Source organism: Jatropha curcas, chromosome 6, assembly GCF_041381405.1.
Source record: "Jatropha curcas cultivar XTBG-Jc1 chromosome 6, XTBG_Jcur_1.0, whole genome shotgun sequence".
Classification (NCBI taxonomy): Eukaryota; Viridiplantae; Streptophyta; class Magnoliopsida; order Malpighiales; family Euphorbiaceae; genus Jatropha; species Jatropha curcas.
The window spans coordinates 1,929,133-1,946,635 of record NC_143156.1 but is presented as its reverse complement, the minus strand read 5'-3'; the positions used below and the strand labels follow the sequence as shown (position 1 = coordinate 1,946,635).

General features: G+C 33.3%; 4 protein-coding genes across 4 annotated transcripts; all 4 read right to left on the bottom strand.

The window, feature by feature from the left end:
* Positions 1-2,104: 2,104 nt before the first annotated feature.
* Positions 2,105-5,565, bottom strand: LOC119371079 (putative LRR receptor-like serine/threonine-protein kinase At3g47570). The gene is made up of 2 exons (XM_089722446.1): positions 2,986-5,565; positions 2,105-2,882 (listed from the first exon to the last, which is right to left on the bottom strand). Exons 1-2 carry the CDS (start codon positions 4,016-4,018, stop codon positions 2,476-2,478), a joined length of 1,440 nt encoding a protein of 479 aa, XP_089578572.1. The 5' UTR covers positions 4,019-5,565; the 3' UTR covers positions 2,105-2,475.
* On the bottom strand, positions 4,072-5,658 carry LOC149495217 (LRR receptor-like serine/threonine-protein kinase EFR). The gene has a single exon (XM_089722447.1). It carries the CDS (start codon positions 5,656-5,658, stop codon positions 4,072-4,074), a length of 1,587 nt encoding a protein of 528 aa, XP_089578573.1.
* Positions 5,659-7,203: 1,545 nt separating this feature from the next.
* Positions 7,204-10,369, bottom strand: LOC149495216 (uncharacterized). Its single transcript, XM_089723299.1, has 2 exons — positions 7,687-10,369; positions 7,204-7,580 (listed from the first exon to the last, which is right to left on the bottom strand). Exons 1-2 carry the CDS (start codon positions 10,367-10,369, stop codon positions 7,204-7,206), a joined length of 3,060 nt encoding a protein of 1,019 aa, XP_089579425.1.
* A 3,091-nt stretch (positions 10,370-13,460) lies between these two features.
* Positions 13,461-17,472, bottom strand: LOC149495215 (uncharacterized). Its single transcript, XM_089722561.1, has 2 exons — positions 14,015-17,472; positions 13,461-13,908 (listed from the first exon to the last, which is right to left on the bottom strand). Exons 1-2 carry the CDS (start codon positions 16,698-16,700, stop codon positions 13,565-13,567), a joined length of 3,030 nt encoding a protein of 1,009 aa, XP_089578687.1. The 5' UTR covers positions 16,701-17,472; the 3' UTR covers positions 13,461-13,564.
* Between the last annotated feature and the right edge of the window lie 31 nt (positions 17,473-17,503).

Sequence of the window (17,503 nt, the reverse complement as noted above, 5' to 3'; positions counted from 1 at the left end):
TCCAAAATATTTTGGAATTTGAAATTGCATTCCATTCAATTTCAAATATTTTTTGAATTTCAAATTCTATTCATGCCATTCCATTGAAATTCAGTTTGGAATTCAGTAGTTCCAAATTTCTTAACCATAAATACAACTGTAAGATATTATAATATTTTTTAGGATGTAAATTTTTAAATTTAATAAGAAATAATCACTATACTTTTCTATATACATATTTAAAAAATATAATTAAATTTTTTAAAAATAACAAATTAATATCACATATAACCAAAAATCAAAATATTTAATTTTACATGTTTAAGATAGTAGGTATACTTCACGCTTGACATTTAATAATTCAGTTCATATAATTAACAGCTTAATAATTAATAATAATAATATTATAAACTTAACAAAAGGTAATACTATTCATATTAGGATATATCAATACATATAGTCACTAAATCCATTAAAAAGTGTTAAATCCACAAAAAATTATATATATCATGAGTCTGAGCATACTAAAACATTTCAAACCATATAACCTAATAGAAAGTAAGATAGTATAACTAAAATCATAATGTTCAACCCAAGAAAGTATATATGAGTATTCAAGTACACAGTATTTAGGGTTAAGGTTAAAATATATTATTAAATCAAGTAGTTTTATAATTAAATAGAAGTTTTCTTAAAAATATGAAAAACTAAAGATATTTTACTATAATCTTTATTTTAATATTTTATTTTAAAATATATAATTACAAACTAAAGAATAATAAAATAAAAATCAGTAATATAGATTGCAATATGGAATTTTATTTTTTGTTTCCATTTCATATACCAATATTTTAAAATTTACATTCCATTTTAAATTCTATATTCCAAAATTCCATTCCAAATTAACATTTAGTTTGGAATTTCGATTTGGATTGGAATATTTCGATCCAAGTTACACCCCTACTTAGCCTTATAAATAATTTACTTTGTTTTCCTTTCAAACAATTAGATTATTATTTGTATCATATTAATTTCTTAAAATAAGATGATTTATGAAAATTTTTTTCCACGTTTCTATTACCCTTTTCATTGCATCATTTTGAAAGTTAATATGATAATGTAATTAAGACTAGAAAAATCCTTCATAACATATGTACTAATATTATTATTATTTTGGCTTTATTTTTTTTGAAAGAGGTTATTATTTTGCCTTTGTTTAATATAAATAAATTTAATATATAGAATTCCATTAGAAATGATAAAGTTTGATTTATTTATGTTAAATTTCATGAAATTTAAACAGATTTTGGGCTAGAAAACTTTAGATATATAAAGCATTTATTTTTTTACCCGTAAGAAATGAATAAACATTATTGTTTTCACATAAATAAAAAAAGAATTATTCCCTCCACTCTGTTAAATTTTTTACTTTCGAAATTTTTTTTATTCATTTAAATGTCACTTTTAGAAAATCAAAATAACATTAATTATTTATTCCGATTTTATTATTGTCTAGATATATACACTAAACATTATCTCAATTAAATGAACAATTAATTGGAGGGGTAAATTAGTCAATTATTCATATTTTTTTCTAAAATTGAGATGATTCAATCATTTTATTAATTCCCATAAAATGTCAAAAATTAACAAATTTAACGTAACGGATGAAGTATTATTTTCACTGAAATAAGATGATTTATCAAATTAGTTTTATTTTTTCTTGTAGAAAATATATTAGAGGACTATACAATTTTATTGAAATGCTTTGAGGGAAAACTGTGGCCATGTGCCTAACAAATCAAAAAGGAATGATACGAACAAGTAACAATGTACTGATTAAAGTAGTAAACAGTCTCAATTCTGAAAATATGAGACATGTTCAATCTCTGGGAAGTGCAGTTACTAGAAAAGCAAAAACCGTTTACACTTCATGATTCAAAGGGGATTAACAGCTCCTGGTTCTAAAAAAAAAAAAAAGGAATCGTAGCCCACATTGTCATTTGGGAATTAATTTTCGTGTTCTTTTATGAGCATAGTGTTGGCTGCTTATTGAATTCGCTTCAAAAGGAAACTGATTTGTTGATTTCTTAATAAAATGAAAACTAAAAATATAAAGCTGGTTCAAAAGAGTCTTACAATCATTGACAATCATACAGCAAGTATAGAACAATAACAACCTTAAAGCCCCTATTCAATAACAAACTACTCCGCCAGGATGCTGTGTCTGGAGAGTTGTGCAGTTCCTAGACTAAAAGACAACACCTACAGCAAGGAAAGTGAAATTAGAGAAATTAACAACTATATGAAAACAAGTAGATATTCATGCTATCAAAAAAATGAAAATAAAATTAAAAGAAAAGATGCTTATGCCTTCGTATGGTATTTGTTGTTTTTTATTTTTGGTTTTTGTAGAATAATTTGGATAAACAAATTCTCCCCTGCTTTCATGTTCCAGAAGCCATTTTTATCATTCTTCACAAACATTTTGGAAAGTCAAAGTAAAGTATAAATTGGAAATGATAAATTACTTCTATACATGGAGGGGTATGTTTTTATAATTCGCACATAATTATTTCTAATTGAAAGCAACTCACTCACTGCAGTACCCATGTCCATTCTATCTTGGGGAGACTCCATGGAACATGAAACCCCAACCTTAATCATGCCAATTAGGCATTCAACTTTCCTCCCTTCCGTTACACCTTCATCTTCCTGTAAGAGAACTGGGTCTGCAATCTCCAACACATTATCAGGTAATGCCATTCTAGCAAAACTGTGAAGGTTAAGACCCTCTTGAAAAATATCATCAGTCGGTTTCTTTCCTGTCACCATCTCCAATAAAAGGATCCCATAGCTATAAACATCTCCACTTGTTGACGGCTCACTTCCTAAACCATATTCTGAAAAATTGAAACTTTTTTTAAAAAAAGGTAAGAAAACAATTTTGACTGAAAATATATAAATACAAATTCTGTGTATATCAAATGGAAGGGTCATAATCACCTGGAGCCGTGTAACCGATTGTTCCTCTTACACCGAGAGAGCTACTCTCAACTGAATTCATTAGCTGAGGGATAAATTTTGCTAGACCGAAATCTCCAATGTGAGCAACCATGTCATTGTCAAGAAGAATGTTGCTTGGCTTTAGATCACAATGAATGATCGGCTCCTGGCAACCGCAGTGAAGATAATCTAGTGCATTCCCTACATCTATGGCAATATTCATTCTTTGAGGAAGATTTAGATTTGGTTGTTCCATTGGCTGAGCATACATTTCTGGACTTGGATGCAACCACTTCTCAAGGTTTCCATTCGGCATATACTCATAAACAAGTGCTTTAAAATCATTTCCTTGGAAATCGATACTCGAGCAAGAAGTTATGATTCGCACGAGATTTCTATGACGTATGTTTTGCAAGACTTTACATTCAGCCATAAAACTCTTTGCAGCACCTTGTTGTTCAAGGTTGACTACTTTTACTGCCATCAATGTTCCATTCTCCTCAAGATTTCCTTTATAAACAGCGCCAAAGCTTCCAACACCAAGTAAGTTCTCTGGAGAGAACCCATTAGTTCCTTTTAGAATCTTGACATATGAAAGATTCAGAAATTCTTTTATTAGCATGTTGTTAGGAGGTCTCTCTTTGTTGGTCTTCTTCTTAAATTTACAATATAAGAAGATTGACATGATGGTCAAAACACCTGATGCTGCAATTGTAACAAATTTGACAACATCTAGTTTTCTTCTTTTTGATTTTTGATGATTTAAACATCTTGGTAGCTTGAGTTCTGGTATGCCTCCACATAACCAGTTGTTACCTTCAACAAATATTGCACTTGCATTGGCAAAAACACCTTTGATTGGAATCTCACCCTCAAAATTGTTAAAAGACAAATTCAGATATTCCAATGATAATTTCTCTAGATATTCAGGAATTTTGCCTGATAAATTGTTTCGAGACAGGTCCAAGATTCGAAGACCTCTCCAAGAAGCAAATGATGAAGGTAATGTACCTTGAAAATTATTACCATTCATAAATAGGATCTCAAGGCTGTTGCACTTACCTAGTTCATTTGGAATTTTGCCTGTCAAGCTGTTTTCTGAACATACAATTCATTTAAATTGAATAAATTGCCAATTTCTGATGGAAGTGTTCCTTCGAAGTTGTTTAGAGATAAATTTATTGAAACTAGCATGGTAGGGATAGAAAAAAGCTGTTTAGGAATGGAACCAATGAAGTTGCTTCTAGAAAGATCCAAGAACAACATGTTACGCCAATTTTCAAGACTAGAAGGTAAGGTACTATGGAAATTGTTATCATCCAATTGAAGCAAAATCAATGATGATAGATTGCCTATGGACGAGGGAATAGATCCTGACAATCTATTATTGTCAAGAACTAGCTGTTGTAATTTTTCAAGGTTACCAATCTCCATCGGAATAGTGCCTGTAATTTGGTTAAATTGTATACTCATTGTTGTCAAACTAACAAGAGTAAAAAACCATTGAGGAAGGCCTCCATATATTTGATTTTGGCCAATTGATAGCCATTGAAGTGATGAAGATAGATTAGCTTTCGAATTCGGCAAAACTCCCTTCAGCTTATTATCAGAAAAATCCAAGAATCTCAAATAGCTACAGTTGAGCAAAGAAACAATGAAATTCAAATCATTGCCATCTTTTGTTCCAAGATTATTTTCAGCCAATGCTAAATAAATAAGTCTGTGTAGACCTCCAAAGTGAACATCTACTTTTCCAGTGAAGTCATTTAGTGCTAAAACGATGTACTCAAGTTTCGTAGCATTTGATAAGGAGACAGGAATTGAACCACTAAAATTGTTTCCCCATATTCGTATTAACTGAAGTTCAGGAAAGAGAAGGCCAATATTTGATGGAATACTTCCATGAAATTGATTCTCGGAGACAGAAAAATAAGTGATGGTTGAAATATTATAAATGGCCTGAGGAATTATACCTGAGAGTTTATTTGTAGCAATTTGAAACTTTGACAATTGCTTGAGTTTGCCAAGAGTGTCAGGAATAGTTCCAATCAAGAAATTTTCTCGTGCAGATAAGGATTTCAGGAAGGTAAGATTGCCAATGGAAGGTGGAATTGGTCCATTCAAATAATTATCAGGAACATAAAGTTGAATAAGCTTAGACAAATTTGAAAGCTGAAATGGAATCTTTCCTATTAGCTTGTTGTACGATAAGTAGAGGATCTTCAGACTGGAGCACAAGGACAAGTTGGATGGAATTTGGCCCTGGAAAGAGTTGTTTTCTAGATTTAGAACTTGAAGCCTGAACAAACGGCCCAGTTCATGTGGGATTTGGCTTCGAAAGGTGTTGTTTTGAAGGCTAATCTCCCTAAGGAAACTCATGTTTCCTATGTAAGGAGACAAAGAACCCACTAACCCTTTTGACTGAACATCAAGAATGATCACTCTTTTGTGTTTGCGGCCGCATCTGATCCCTTCCCAGTTGCAGAAATGGACTGAATCATTCCATGAGCTCAACAGATTTTGAGGGTCATGCACAATATTTGACTTGAATTGTGACAAGGCAAGATAATCTGTCTCATTCCCTCCGATGGAGAGAGTTTGGAGGCTCAGCTGCAGCACAAAGAGGTAGAAATAATGCATTTGAAAGAAAAGCAAGGGTGTACTGAAGCTCATCGTTTAGGAACAAGGTTAGCTGATTCTTTTTTTTTTTTTCCTTCTCTAGTCTATGTTTTAAGTTGGCATTTATATGTAGTTTGAGGAAAATTCAAAAGTCTGTTGATTAGACAACATTAGAATTCTAACCTTTTATCCCTTGAAGTCTTTAAGTCAACCGTCAGTGTCTTTGTTTTTTCCCATTTGGTAGCTTTCGAAACAAGAAGAAAACACCTCCTCATGTTCCTTTATTTCTACATTCTAAGCCAAAATGAGAAACATATCTTAGGACGTTTGCATTTCTTCATAGTTAGATTAAATGTCTTAGCAGTTGGATCACGGCACTAGAATTTCGTCACCATGCACTCCAATTCAACCATGATGATTGTCTTTTGTGTCGTGTCACGTGTCCAACATAGTTCTATGTTATTAATTGAATTTTCATGTGTTCCCACTTGAAATTCAAGTCCAATAATGTTGATTTTCTTCTGAAATGTATTAGAAATGGTCGAAAAATATTAAAGGACCCGACCTTACTGTTAGGATTAATTCAAAATAATATTATTAAAAATATTTTTTAATAATATTATTTTGAATTAATCCTAATTAATTCAAACATAATATTATTAAAAATATTTTGAGATTTCAATTTTATTTAGTGCAGATTTTCTGCATAGAATTTGATATTTTTATTATTAAGATTAATGATTTTTAGAAGTATTTTTAAGTCTTATTTGATTCACTTGTAAGCCTATAAATAAGCATATTCTTTTGTTAATTCAATGAAGTGCTAAACATTGTTAATGGTCTTGTGCATTTCCATCCTTCCTTCCAAAAAAATTTCAACAGTCACAACCCGTGTCGAGCCTATGAAAGAGTATGCCCGAGTGGAACTGATAAGATCAAAAGACCCGACAGAGCAGGAAGTGACCAAGTGCAGTAACTTTTACATTCTCAAATTTTGTTCTTTTTACTTTTGTCAAATTATGCAGCAAGAACAGAATCAACCTGACAACTCTATGCAGCTACAAGTCTTTTGCAACGCAAATTGGGCGTCTTGTTCATTTACACGCAAATCTTTAACTGGATTGTCCATTTTTTTTGGAGATGTAACAGTTCCTAGAAATTTAAGAAACAGTCCTTCTGTAGAGGCAGAATACAGAAACATGGCTTCCTGGTTTCCTACATAATTCCTGTAATGGTCCTGCTCAGTTTACAGAGGCCTCTCGCTGTTTGCAAAGTTCAAATTGGACTAACGATTCTGATAAATATCACTCCTTAACTGTTTTCCCTCCATCAAATTTCAGCTTCGTGGTCCTAGAATAAGTTAATTATTGAAAAAAAGAAAGTAAATACATGATATTTAGTCAGTAGACTTTCAATTTTTATAAACAGATAGTTGACTTTCCAAAACCATAGTCCTATTAGTAGTTTCTCATAGAACAATTTGGATAAACAAATTCTCCCCTGCTTCCATATTCCAGAAGTGATTTTATTGTTCTTCACAAACATTTTGGAAAACAAGCACTGCAAATTCAAAGTAAATATAAATTGGAAAAATATGAATTACTTACTTGTATACATGGATGGTCCTGTTCTTCTAATTCGCACATAGTTATTTCTAACTGAAAGCAACTCCTTTACTGCATTACTCATGTCCATTCTATCCTGAGGAGACTCCATAGAACATGAAACCCCAACCTTAATCATGCCAATTACGCATTCAACTTTATGTTCTCTTACACCTTCATCTTCTTGTAAGAGAATTGGGTCTGCAATCTGCAACACATTATCAGGCAATGCCATTCTAGCAAAATTGTGAAGGTTAAGACCTTCTGCAAAAATACCATCAGTAGGTTTTTTTCCTGTCATCATCTCCAACAAAAGGATTCCATAGCTATAAACATCTCCACTTGTTGACAGCTCACTTCCTAAACCATATTCTAAAATATTTACAAAATTCAAAAAAGAAGAAAGTAAGAAAACAATTCCGACAGTGAATAAGTAAATATAAACTCTGTATTTATCAAATAGGAGAGTATTAATCACCTGGAGCGGTATAGCCAATTGTTCCTCTTACACCAAGAGAACTACTTTGAACTGGATTCATCAGTTGAGGGAGAAATTTTGCTAGACCAAAATCTCCAATATGAGCAACCATATCATTGTCAAGAAGGATGTTGCTTGGCTTTAGATCACAATGAATGATTGGCTCGTGGCAACCGCGATGAAGATAATCTAGTGCATTCCCCACATCTATAGAAATATTCATTCTTTGAAGGATGTTTAGTCTTAGTTGCTCAATTGGCTGATTGTGCATTTCAGAACCCGGATGCAGCCACTTTTCGAGGTTCCCATTTGGCATGTACTCGTAAACAAGTGCTTTAAAATCATTTCCTTGAAAATCGATACTTGAGCAAGATGTTATGATTCGCACAAGATTTCTGTGACGTATATTTTGCAAGACTTTGCATTCAGCCATGAAACTCTTTCCAGCACCCCGTTGCTGAAGGTTGACAACTTTTACTGCAATGAATCCTCCATTCTCCTCAAGATTTCCTTTATAGACAGTACCAAAGCTTCCCATACCAAGTAAGTTCTCTGAAGAGAACCCATTAGTTGCCTTTAGAAGCCTGTCATATGAAAGACTCTCAAATGCTTTTGCTAGCATGTTGTTCGGAGATCTCTCTGTGTGGGACTCCTTCTTAAATTTGCAACATAAGAAGATTGACAAGATGATCACGCAAAAAACACCTGATATTGCAATTGTCACAAATTTGACAACATCTAGTTTTCTTCTCTTTGATTCTTGATGATTTATGCATGCTGGCAGCTTGAGTTCTGGTATGCCTCCACATAGCCTGTTGTTACCTTCGACAAATATTGCACTTGCATTGGCAAAAACACCTTTGATTGGAATCTCACCCTCAAAATTGTTAAAAGACAAATTTAGATATTCCAATGAAAATTTCTCTAGATATTCAGGAATTTTGCCTGATAAATTGTTTCCAGACAAGTCCAACATTCGTAGACCTCTCAAAGAAGCAAATGATGAAGGTAATGTACCTTGAAAATTATTACCATCCATAAATAGGATCTCAAGGCTGTTGCACTTACCTAGTTCATTTGGAATTTTGCCTGTCAAGTTGCTTTCTGATGCATAAAATTCATTTAAACTGAGTAAACTGCCAATTTCTGAAGGAAGTGTTCCTTCAAAATTGTTTAGAGATAAATCTATACCAACTAACATGGAAGGGATAGAAAAAAGTTGTTTAGGAATGGAACCGATAATGTTGCTTCTGAAAAGATCCAAGAATAACATGTTATGCCAATCAAGACCAGAAGGGAGTGAAGTACGAAAATTATTATCAGCCAGTCCAAGCTGAATCAAAAACGATAGATTGCCTATGGATGATGGAATTGGTCCTGATAATCTATTGCGATCAAGATATAGCACTCGTAATTTTTCAAGGTTACCAATCTCCATTGGAATAGCACCTGTAATTTGGTTAACTTGTATACTCATTGTTGTTAAGCTAACAAGAGTAAAGAACCATCGAGGAAGGCCTCCATATATTTGATTGTGCCCAACTGATAGCCATTGAAGAGATGAAGATAGATTAGCTTTTAAGTTCGGAAAAACTCCCTTTAGCCTATTACCAGAGAAATCCAAAGTTCTCAAATAGCTACAATTGACCAGAGAAGTGATAAAATTCAAATCATCACCTTCTCTGGTTCCAAGATTATTTTCAGCCAAGGTTAACTTATAAAGTTTACGTAGTCCTCCAAAGCGGACATCTACTTTTCCAGTGAAGTTATTATTTGCTAATTCCATGCGTAAAAGTTTCGTAGCATTTGATAACGAAACAGGAATTGACCCACTAAAATTGTTTCCCCATATTTGAAAGATCTGAAGTTGAGGGAGAAGAATGCCAATATTTGATGGAAGACTTCCATGAAAGTGATTTTCAGACACAGAAAAGTGATTGATGGTTGAAATATTGTAAATGGACTGAGGTATTGTACCTGAGAGTTTATTGTCATGAATTTGAAGCAATGTCAAGTGCTTGAGTTGGCCAAGTGTATCAGGTATAGTTCCAACCAAGAAATTATCGGATGCAGCTAGGACAGCCAATGAGGTAAGATTCCCAATGGAAGGTGGAATGGGACCGTTCAAAGAATTAAAGAAAACTAAAAGTTTAATAAGCTTAGACAGATTGGAAAGCTGAGATGGAATATTTCCTGCTAGTTTGTTGCAGGATAACTGAAGATGGAGAAGATTAGAGCAATTCGACAAGTCAGGTGGGATTTTACCTTCGAAAGAGTTGTTGCCACACTTTAAAACTTGTAGCCTGAACAAATAGCCTAGTTCGGGTGGGATTTCACCTTGCAAGGTGTTGTTTAGAAGATTAATCTCCCTAAGGAAACTCATGTTTCCTATGTAAGGAGACAAAGAGCCCACTAACCCTTTAGATTGAAGATCAAGAATGGTCACTCTTCTGTGTTTGCGGCCGCATGTGATTCCTTCCCAGTTGCAGAAATGGAGTGACTCGTTCCATGAGCTCATCAGATTTTGAGGGTCATGCACAATATTGGACTTGAACTGTATCAAGGCAAGATAATCTGTCTCATTCCCTCTGTTGGAGAGAGCTTGAAGGCTCAGCTGCAGCACCAAGAGGTAGAAGATGATGCATTTTAGAGAAAAAACATCAAGTGTTACGAAGCTCGTCATTTCGGGACAAGGTTAAAGGTAACAACATTGCTATTTATACTCTCTAGTATTGTATATGTTGGTAAATTAGTGAAAATAAACATACATACATTGATATGAATATATGTTGTGTTTGACAACTATTTTTTAAGTAGCTTTTAGTATTTTGATGAGTTAAAACGCTATTTTACAATGTTTGATAGCAAGCGTTTAGAGGGTAAGGTAGCTTTTTAGGGATAAGGTAGCTTTGTATAGGCTATATTCGGCAATAGGTTTATATAAGCTATGTTCGCAAGTGACAATGATTTTTTTGCAAGTATACGAAATCGCAACAAGTAATAAAAAATGAGTAGAGTATCGTTCCCATAAGGATTGTATACCAAGTACCAAAATTATGTTAACCTACTATTATTTAAACAACAATAAGGGGAGTTATTTTAAGAAATTAAATTCAACAAATAAAAGAGAATAAGAAGAAATCAAGCAAATAAATTTTGATTAAAAGAAATCAAGGTTTAAAAGTTATTAGGGATTTTTACTTCACTTAATTTTATCCAATTTATTTTATTAGTTCGTTAATTAATTTTAATTGTTCAAGTAGGGGAAACAACCTAAAATCACTAACAAGCTCTTCTGATGTATTGTTAGCTATTTTAACCCGGTCTAATTACCTATCTTCCAATAGCGCAATCAAACATGAATTAAATCATTAAGTTTTATGTTTTGTTTTGTGAATTCATAACCTAAGGTCACTAACTTATGAAAACTCACCATGAGTCAAACCATATAGTTTCCACATCAAGTTATTATTGTCATGTAATTTATTACTTTTTTCATATCAAAAACCCTTCTCGCGGTAGTAGTTAATGAAATAAATCAATCCAGGGAGAAACTCTGCCTGGAAGCATTAAGTTCAATAATAAATTATACTTTGAACAAAGAAAAACAAATCTAATATTATAAATTGAAAAAGAAATTAAGCTACATAAAATCCCTAGTATGAGAGTTTAGTTTGACATAGTAATTAAATAAAATTCCATTAAACTTGAAAATAATTTCATAATCAATGTGAGTAATGAAAAGTAAAAACAAGATTAAGAGTTTAGAGATAAAAACTAATCAACAAATAACGTGGACGGCTTCCTTGAATCTTGACACAAATCTTGAATGCTTGAAGTCTTGGAGAGAGAGAGAGAAAATAATAGAACAAAGATGGTAGAACCAGAGAAGGTATATACAATGAATGAGTTCTCTCTTTATATAGACTTTCTGGGAGAAAATCCGACTTCATTTAGGAAATAGAGTCTTGATTACGTAAGAAATCTTTTGGAAATAGAAAATTGTTTAGGCTTTGAATTTCTTCTCAATTAGGACTCTCCCATGCGCCTAAATAGGATTAGAAATTGATTTGCTCGTCAGGTAATCATCTTATGCGGGCCAATGCAAGTGGTAGGGACCAACTGGCGTTCTCAACTCCAAATAAAACTTGATTTTCAGCACGGGCATACTGTGCGGCACGGTCTGGGCATGCTGGAGCCTAAGTTCTAAGGATGGTTCAACACGGGCCGTGCTCATGGGCACGTCTAGAGAGGAATTTGTTGCACGAGCGTGCCTCGTAGCACGGTCTGGGCGTGAGCATGGGCCGTGCTCAGGTAAGCATGCCTTTAGATTGATGTTCTCTTGCGGCACAGGCGTGCCAGATAGCACGGCTAGGGCATGCTGAGTTACACGGCCGAAGCGTGCTAGAGCTTGCGATTTTTGCTTTATTTTACTCTTTTCTGTGCCAAAATTCTACAAATTTCCTTAAGATCAAGCAAATTATGTTTCAAGGAAGCTTTGAACAAAAACATAAATAAAACTAAATAAAAACTAATTAAAGTAATTAAAACTACTAAAAATCCTAATAAAAACTATATTAAAAAAACTATAAAAATAATACTTATCAGCAAGTAGCTTCTAGCTTTTTTTTTACTGGTGAAAACGCTAAACGTTACTTTTTGAACTAGTTTTTAGCGGTTAAGATAGCATTTTATAAAAAGTTAACTCATTTAACATTTAGCTTTTAGCGTTTTATGAAAAAAATACAAAAACACCTAACAGTTAAACGCTACTGAAACAGTTAATAGTTATCAAAACAGCTTATCTTATTGAATAGACATATAAAAGGTTAACGCTATAATGTTTTATAACACGCTATTCAAATAGCTAAATGCTATTAACAAAACAGCTAATTTTGCCGACGAGTCACAAATATAAAATTTGCATTTATCCTTAATACACGGCACTATAATTTGATCACTTTGCACTTAAATTGGGATGAACTCTTTCCAACTCTACCATAACGATTGTCGGTTGAAGCCAAAACCCAATAATGGTCAATGGACCTATTGGATTCAATTATATATAATAAACTAATCTTCATTTGTAAAACCCAATGTGTTAGGCTCATCAAGTCCAAGTGTAAACAAACATTGTACAAAAAGTTATTTTTTTGCTCCATTATTTCTACATTTTGGACCCAAAACAACGTTAGTGCTAAGACTTGACTTGCAAAGTCTATAAAGCAAAAGCTTCTTTTTTTTTTTTAATGATTTGTTGAGAAGGTAGAACCCCAAATTGCTGTCTTCTCTAAAGATAAATGATTTCACTTAATTGGAAATTTCCATGAAAGTCGAAATGTTTCCATCTAATTATCATGAGCGTCTCTAAGTACAGTGGATTTTTGTAGGTATGCATTAATTTTATAGTTTTTGGGCCTTTGGGTCAATAGTTTTTTACCCAAATTCATGATTATGTTTTTTTCTGTTTTTTTTTTTTTTTTTGAATTAAAAATAAAGAAGAAAGAGTTATAAATTTGAATGTTTAGCAACTTAAAGATTCAAATCTTTATTCTCTATTTAATTAATTATTCAATTTACTGGAACTGAAATTTATTTGATTAGAAATTGAAACTCTTTATCCTCAATTTAGTGTTCAATATATAAAATGATTTTTTAAATTAAAGTGTCGTAAGTAATTTTATAAATTAAAATATTTTATCAATGAAAGTAATCCGGTTAAAAGAATGACAGGTAAAAAGATTATCCTATGTTTTCATATTCCAGTAGCGATTTTATTATTCTTCACCAAACATTTTGGAAAACAAACAGTGGAAATTCAAAGTAAATATAAATTGGAAGTAATAAATTACTTACTTCTACACATTGAGGACCCTGTTCATCTAAGCCGCACATAGTTATTTCTAACTGAAAGCAACTCCTTTACTGCATTACTCATGTCCATTCTATCCTGAGGAGACTCCATAGAACACGAAACCCCAACCTTAATCATGCCAATTACGCATTCAACTTCATGTTCTCTTACACCTTCATCTTCTTGTAAGAGAAATGGGTCAACAATCTGCAAGACATTATCAGGCAATGCCATTCTAGCAAAATTGTGAAGGTTAAGACCTGCAAAAATACTATCAGTAGGTTTTTTTCCTGTCATCATCTCCAACAAAAGGATTCCATAGCCATAAACATCTCCACTTGTTGACAGCTCACTTCCTAAACCATATTCTAAAATATTTACAAAATTCAAAAAAAAAGAAAGTAAGAAAACAATTCCGACAGTGAATAAGTAAATATAAACTCTGTATATATCAAATAGGAGAGTATTAATCACCTGGAGCGGTATAGCGAATTGTTCCTCTTACACCAAGAGAACTACTTTGAACTGGATTCATCAGTTGAGGGAGAAATTTTGCTAGACCAAAATCTCCAATATGAGCAACCATATCATTGTCAAAAAGGATGTTGCTTGGCTTTAGATCACAATGAAAGATTGGCTCGTGGCAACCGCGATGAAGATAATCTAGTGCATTCCCCACATCTATAGAAATATTCATTCTTTGAAGGATGTTTAGTCTTAGTTGCTTAATTGGCTGATTGTGCATTTCAGAACCCAGATGCAGCCACTTTTCAAGGTTCCCATGCGGCATGTACTCGTAAACAAGTGCTTTAAAATCATTTCCTTGAAAATCGATACTTGAGCAAGATGTTATGATTCGCACAAGATTTCTGTAACGTATATTTTGCAAGACTTTGCATTCAGCCATGAAACTCTTTCCAGCACCCCGTTGTTGAAGGTTGACTACTTTTACTGCAATGAATCCTCCATTCTCCTCAAGATTTCCTTTATAGACAGTACCAAAGCTTCCCATACCAAGTAAGTTCTCTGAAGAGAACCCATTTGTTGCCTTTAGAATCCTGTCATATGAAAGACTCTCAAATGCTTTTACTAGCATGTTGCTCGGAGATCTCTCTTTGTGGCACTCCTTCTTAAATTTGCAACATAAGAAGATTAACAAGATGATCACGCAAAAAACACCTGATATTGCAATTGTCACAAATTTGACAACATCTAGTTTTCTTCTCTTTGATTCTTGATGATTTATGCATTTTGGCAGCTTGAGTTCTGGTATGCCTCCACATAGCCTACTGTTACATTTGACAAATATTGCACTTGCATTGGCAAAAACACCTTTGTTCGGAACCTCACCCTCAAAATTGTTAAAAGACAAGTTCAGATATTTTAATGAAAATTTCTCTAGATATTCAGGAATTTTGCCAGATAAATTGTTTCTAGACAAGTCCAAGACTTGAAGACCTCTCAAAGAAGCAAATGATGAAGGTAATGTCCCTTGAAAATTATTACCATCCATAAATAGGATCTCAAGGCAGTTGCACTTACCTAGTTCATTTGGAATTTTGCCTGTCAAGTTGCTTTCTGATGCATGCAATTCATTCAAATTGAATAAATTGCCAATTTCTGAAGGAAGTGTTCCTTCAAAATTGTTTAGAGATAAATCTATTGCAACTAACATGGAAGGGATAGAAAAAAGTTGTGGAGGAATGGAACCAACGAAGTTGCTTCCAGCAAGATCCAAGAATAACAAGTTCGGGGAATTTACAAGACTCGAAGGGATTGCACTATGAAAATTGTTATCACCCAGTTGAAGCAAAATCAATGACGATAGATTGCCCATGGAAGATGGAATTGGCCCGGTTAATCTGTTACGATCAAGATAAAGCCTCTGTATTTTATCAAGCTTACCAATTTCTACAGGAATAGTACATGTAATTTGGTTAGCTTGTATACCCACTGTTGTTAAGCTAACAAGAGTAAAAACCCATTCTGGAAGGCATCCATATACTTGATTATGCCCAATTCCCAGAAATTGGAGAGATGAAGATAGATTAGCTTTCGAAGTCGGCAAAACCCCCTTTAGCCTATTGAGAGACAAATCCAAAGTTCTCAGATAGCTACAGTTGAGCAAAGAAGTAATAAAATTCAAATTATCACCTTCTTTGGTCCCAAGATTATTTTCTTCCAAGCTTAGAAGAGAAAGTTTGTTTAGGCTTCCAAAGTTGACATCTATTTTTCCAGAGAAACTATTAAGTGCTAAATCGATGTGCTCAATTCTCGTAGCATTTGATAATGAAAGAGGAATAGTGCTAAAATTGTTTCCCCATATTCGTATTTGCTGAAGTTGAGGAAGGAGAATACCAATATTCGATGGAATAGTTCCATAAAATTGATTCTTAGACACGAAAAATTGAGCGATAGTTGAAATATTATAAATGGCTGGAGGAATTATACCTGAGAGTTTATTCGTAGCAATTATGAACATTGACAGGTGCTTGAGTTGGCCAAGAGTATCAGGAATAGTTCCAATCAAGAAATTTTCTCCTAAATATAAGGCTTCCAATGAGGTAAGATTGCCCAAGGAAGGTGGAATGGTTCCATTCAAATAATTTATATTAATAAAAAGTCTAATAAGCTTAGACAAATTGGAAAGCTGAAATGGAATATTTCCTGTCAGTTTGTTGCCTGATAACTGAAGATGCAGAAGATTAGAGCAATTGGACAAGTCAGGTGGGATTTTCCCTTCAATGGAGTTATTTCCAAGATTTAAAACTTGCAGCCTGAACAAATATCCTAATTCAGGTGGGACTTCACCTTGGAATGTGTTGTTTTGAAGACTAATCTCCCTAAGGAAACTCATGTTTCCGATGTAAGGAGACAAAGAACCCACTAACCCTTTTGATTGAAGATCAAGAATGGTCACTCTTCTGTGTTTGCGGCCGCATGTGATTCCTTCCCAATTGCAGAAATGGAGCGAATAATTCCATGAGCTCATCAGATTTTGAGGGTCATGCACAATATTGGACTTGAAGTGTAATAAGGCAAGATAATCTGTCTCATTGCCTCCATTGGAAAGAGTTTGGAGGCTCAGCTGCAATAGAACAAGGTAGAAGATGATGCATTTTAAAGAAAAAGCAACAGCAAGTATTTTCAAGCTCGTCATTTCAGAACAAGGTTAACTGCTTTTAACTTTTTTCCTTTCCAATCTATGTTTTTAGCTGGCACTTACATTTTTGAGGAAAATTGGGAAGAAAATGCTGATCTGACAACATTAATTTTCTATCCTTTTATCCTGCGAAGTGTTTAATCAAGTCGACATTCAGAGCCTATCTTTGTTCTTTTCCAATTGGTAACTTTCGAAAATTAACACATACATGATACATTCTGGAGCCAAATAACTTGTTTCCAGTGGGAAAGAAAGCAACACATTATATATATATATATTTCAGTTGATCGCTATCCTTTTGGAGTGTCCAAAATTTCTTGATAGTAAAGTTTAACTTTTTTTGGTTTTTCCTTTTTGTTCTTCTGGTTTCTGTTTGCAAGGGACACATTCTCGCCAAAACACTTTCTAATATAAAATTTTGTTCAGTAAACATAATAAGAAATTTCACCTGATGGTGACAAGTTACAAATAGACATTAACTCATTTCCTCATTTTTCTGTGCTCCACCATACTTGATTCGGTTTATATTTAATCCTACCATAGTTCAATTAGAATATGGGCAATAAATATGCAACTGGTTGCCAAATAAAAAGCCTAGCTTTGATTTCCTGCTGCAAATATCACGTCCAGTGTAAGGTAATAAAATATTTGTCACTGGTCCATCTAGACTCACATCACATTACAATGTTTAAGAAAACTTTGTATATTTTATATTTATACACATCTACAAATTTGAGAGTTAGCTCTTTGGGCAAATTTGAACTGAGCATATAGATGCTTGTACAGCTTTTTAAGTATCG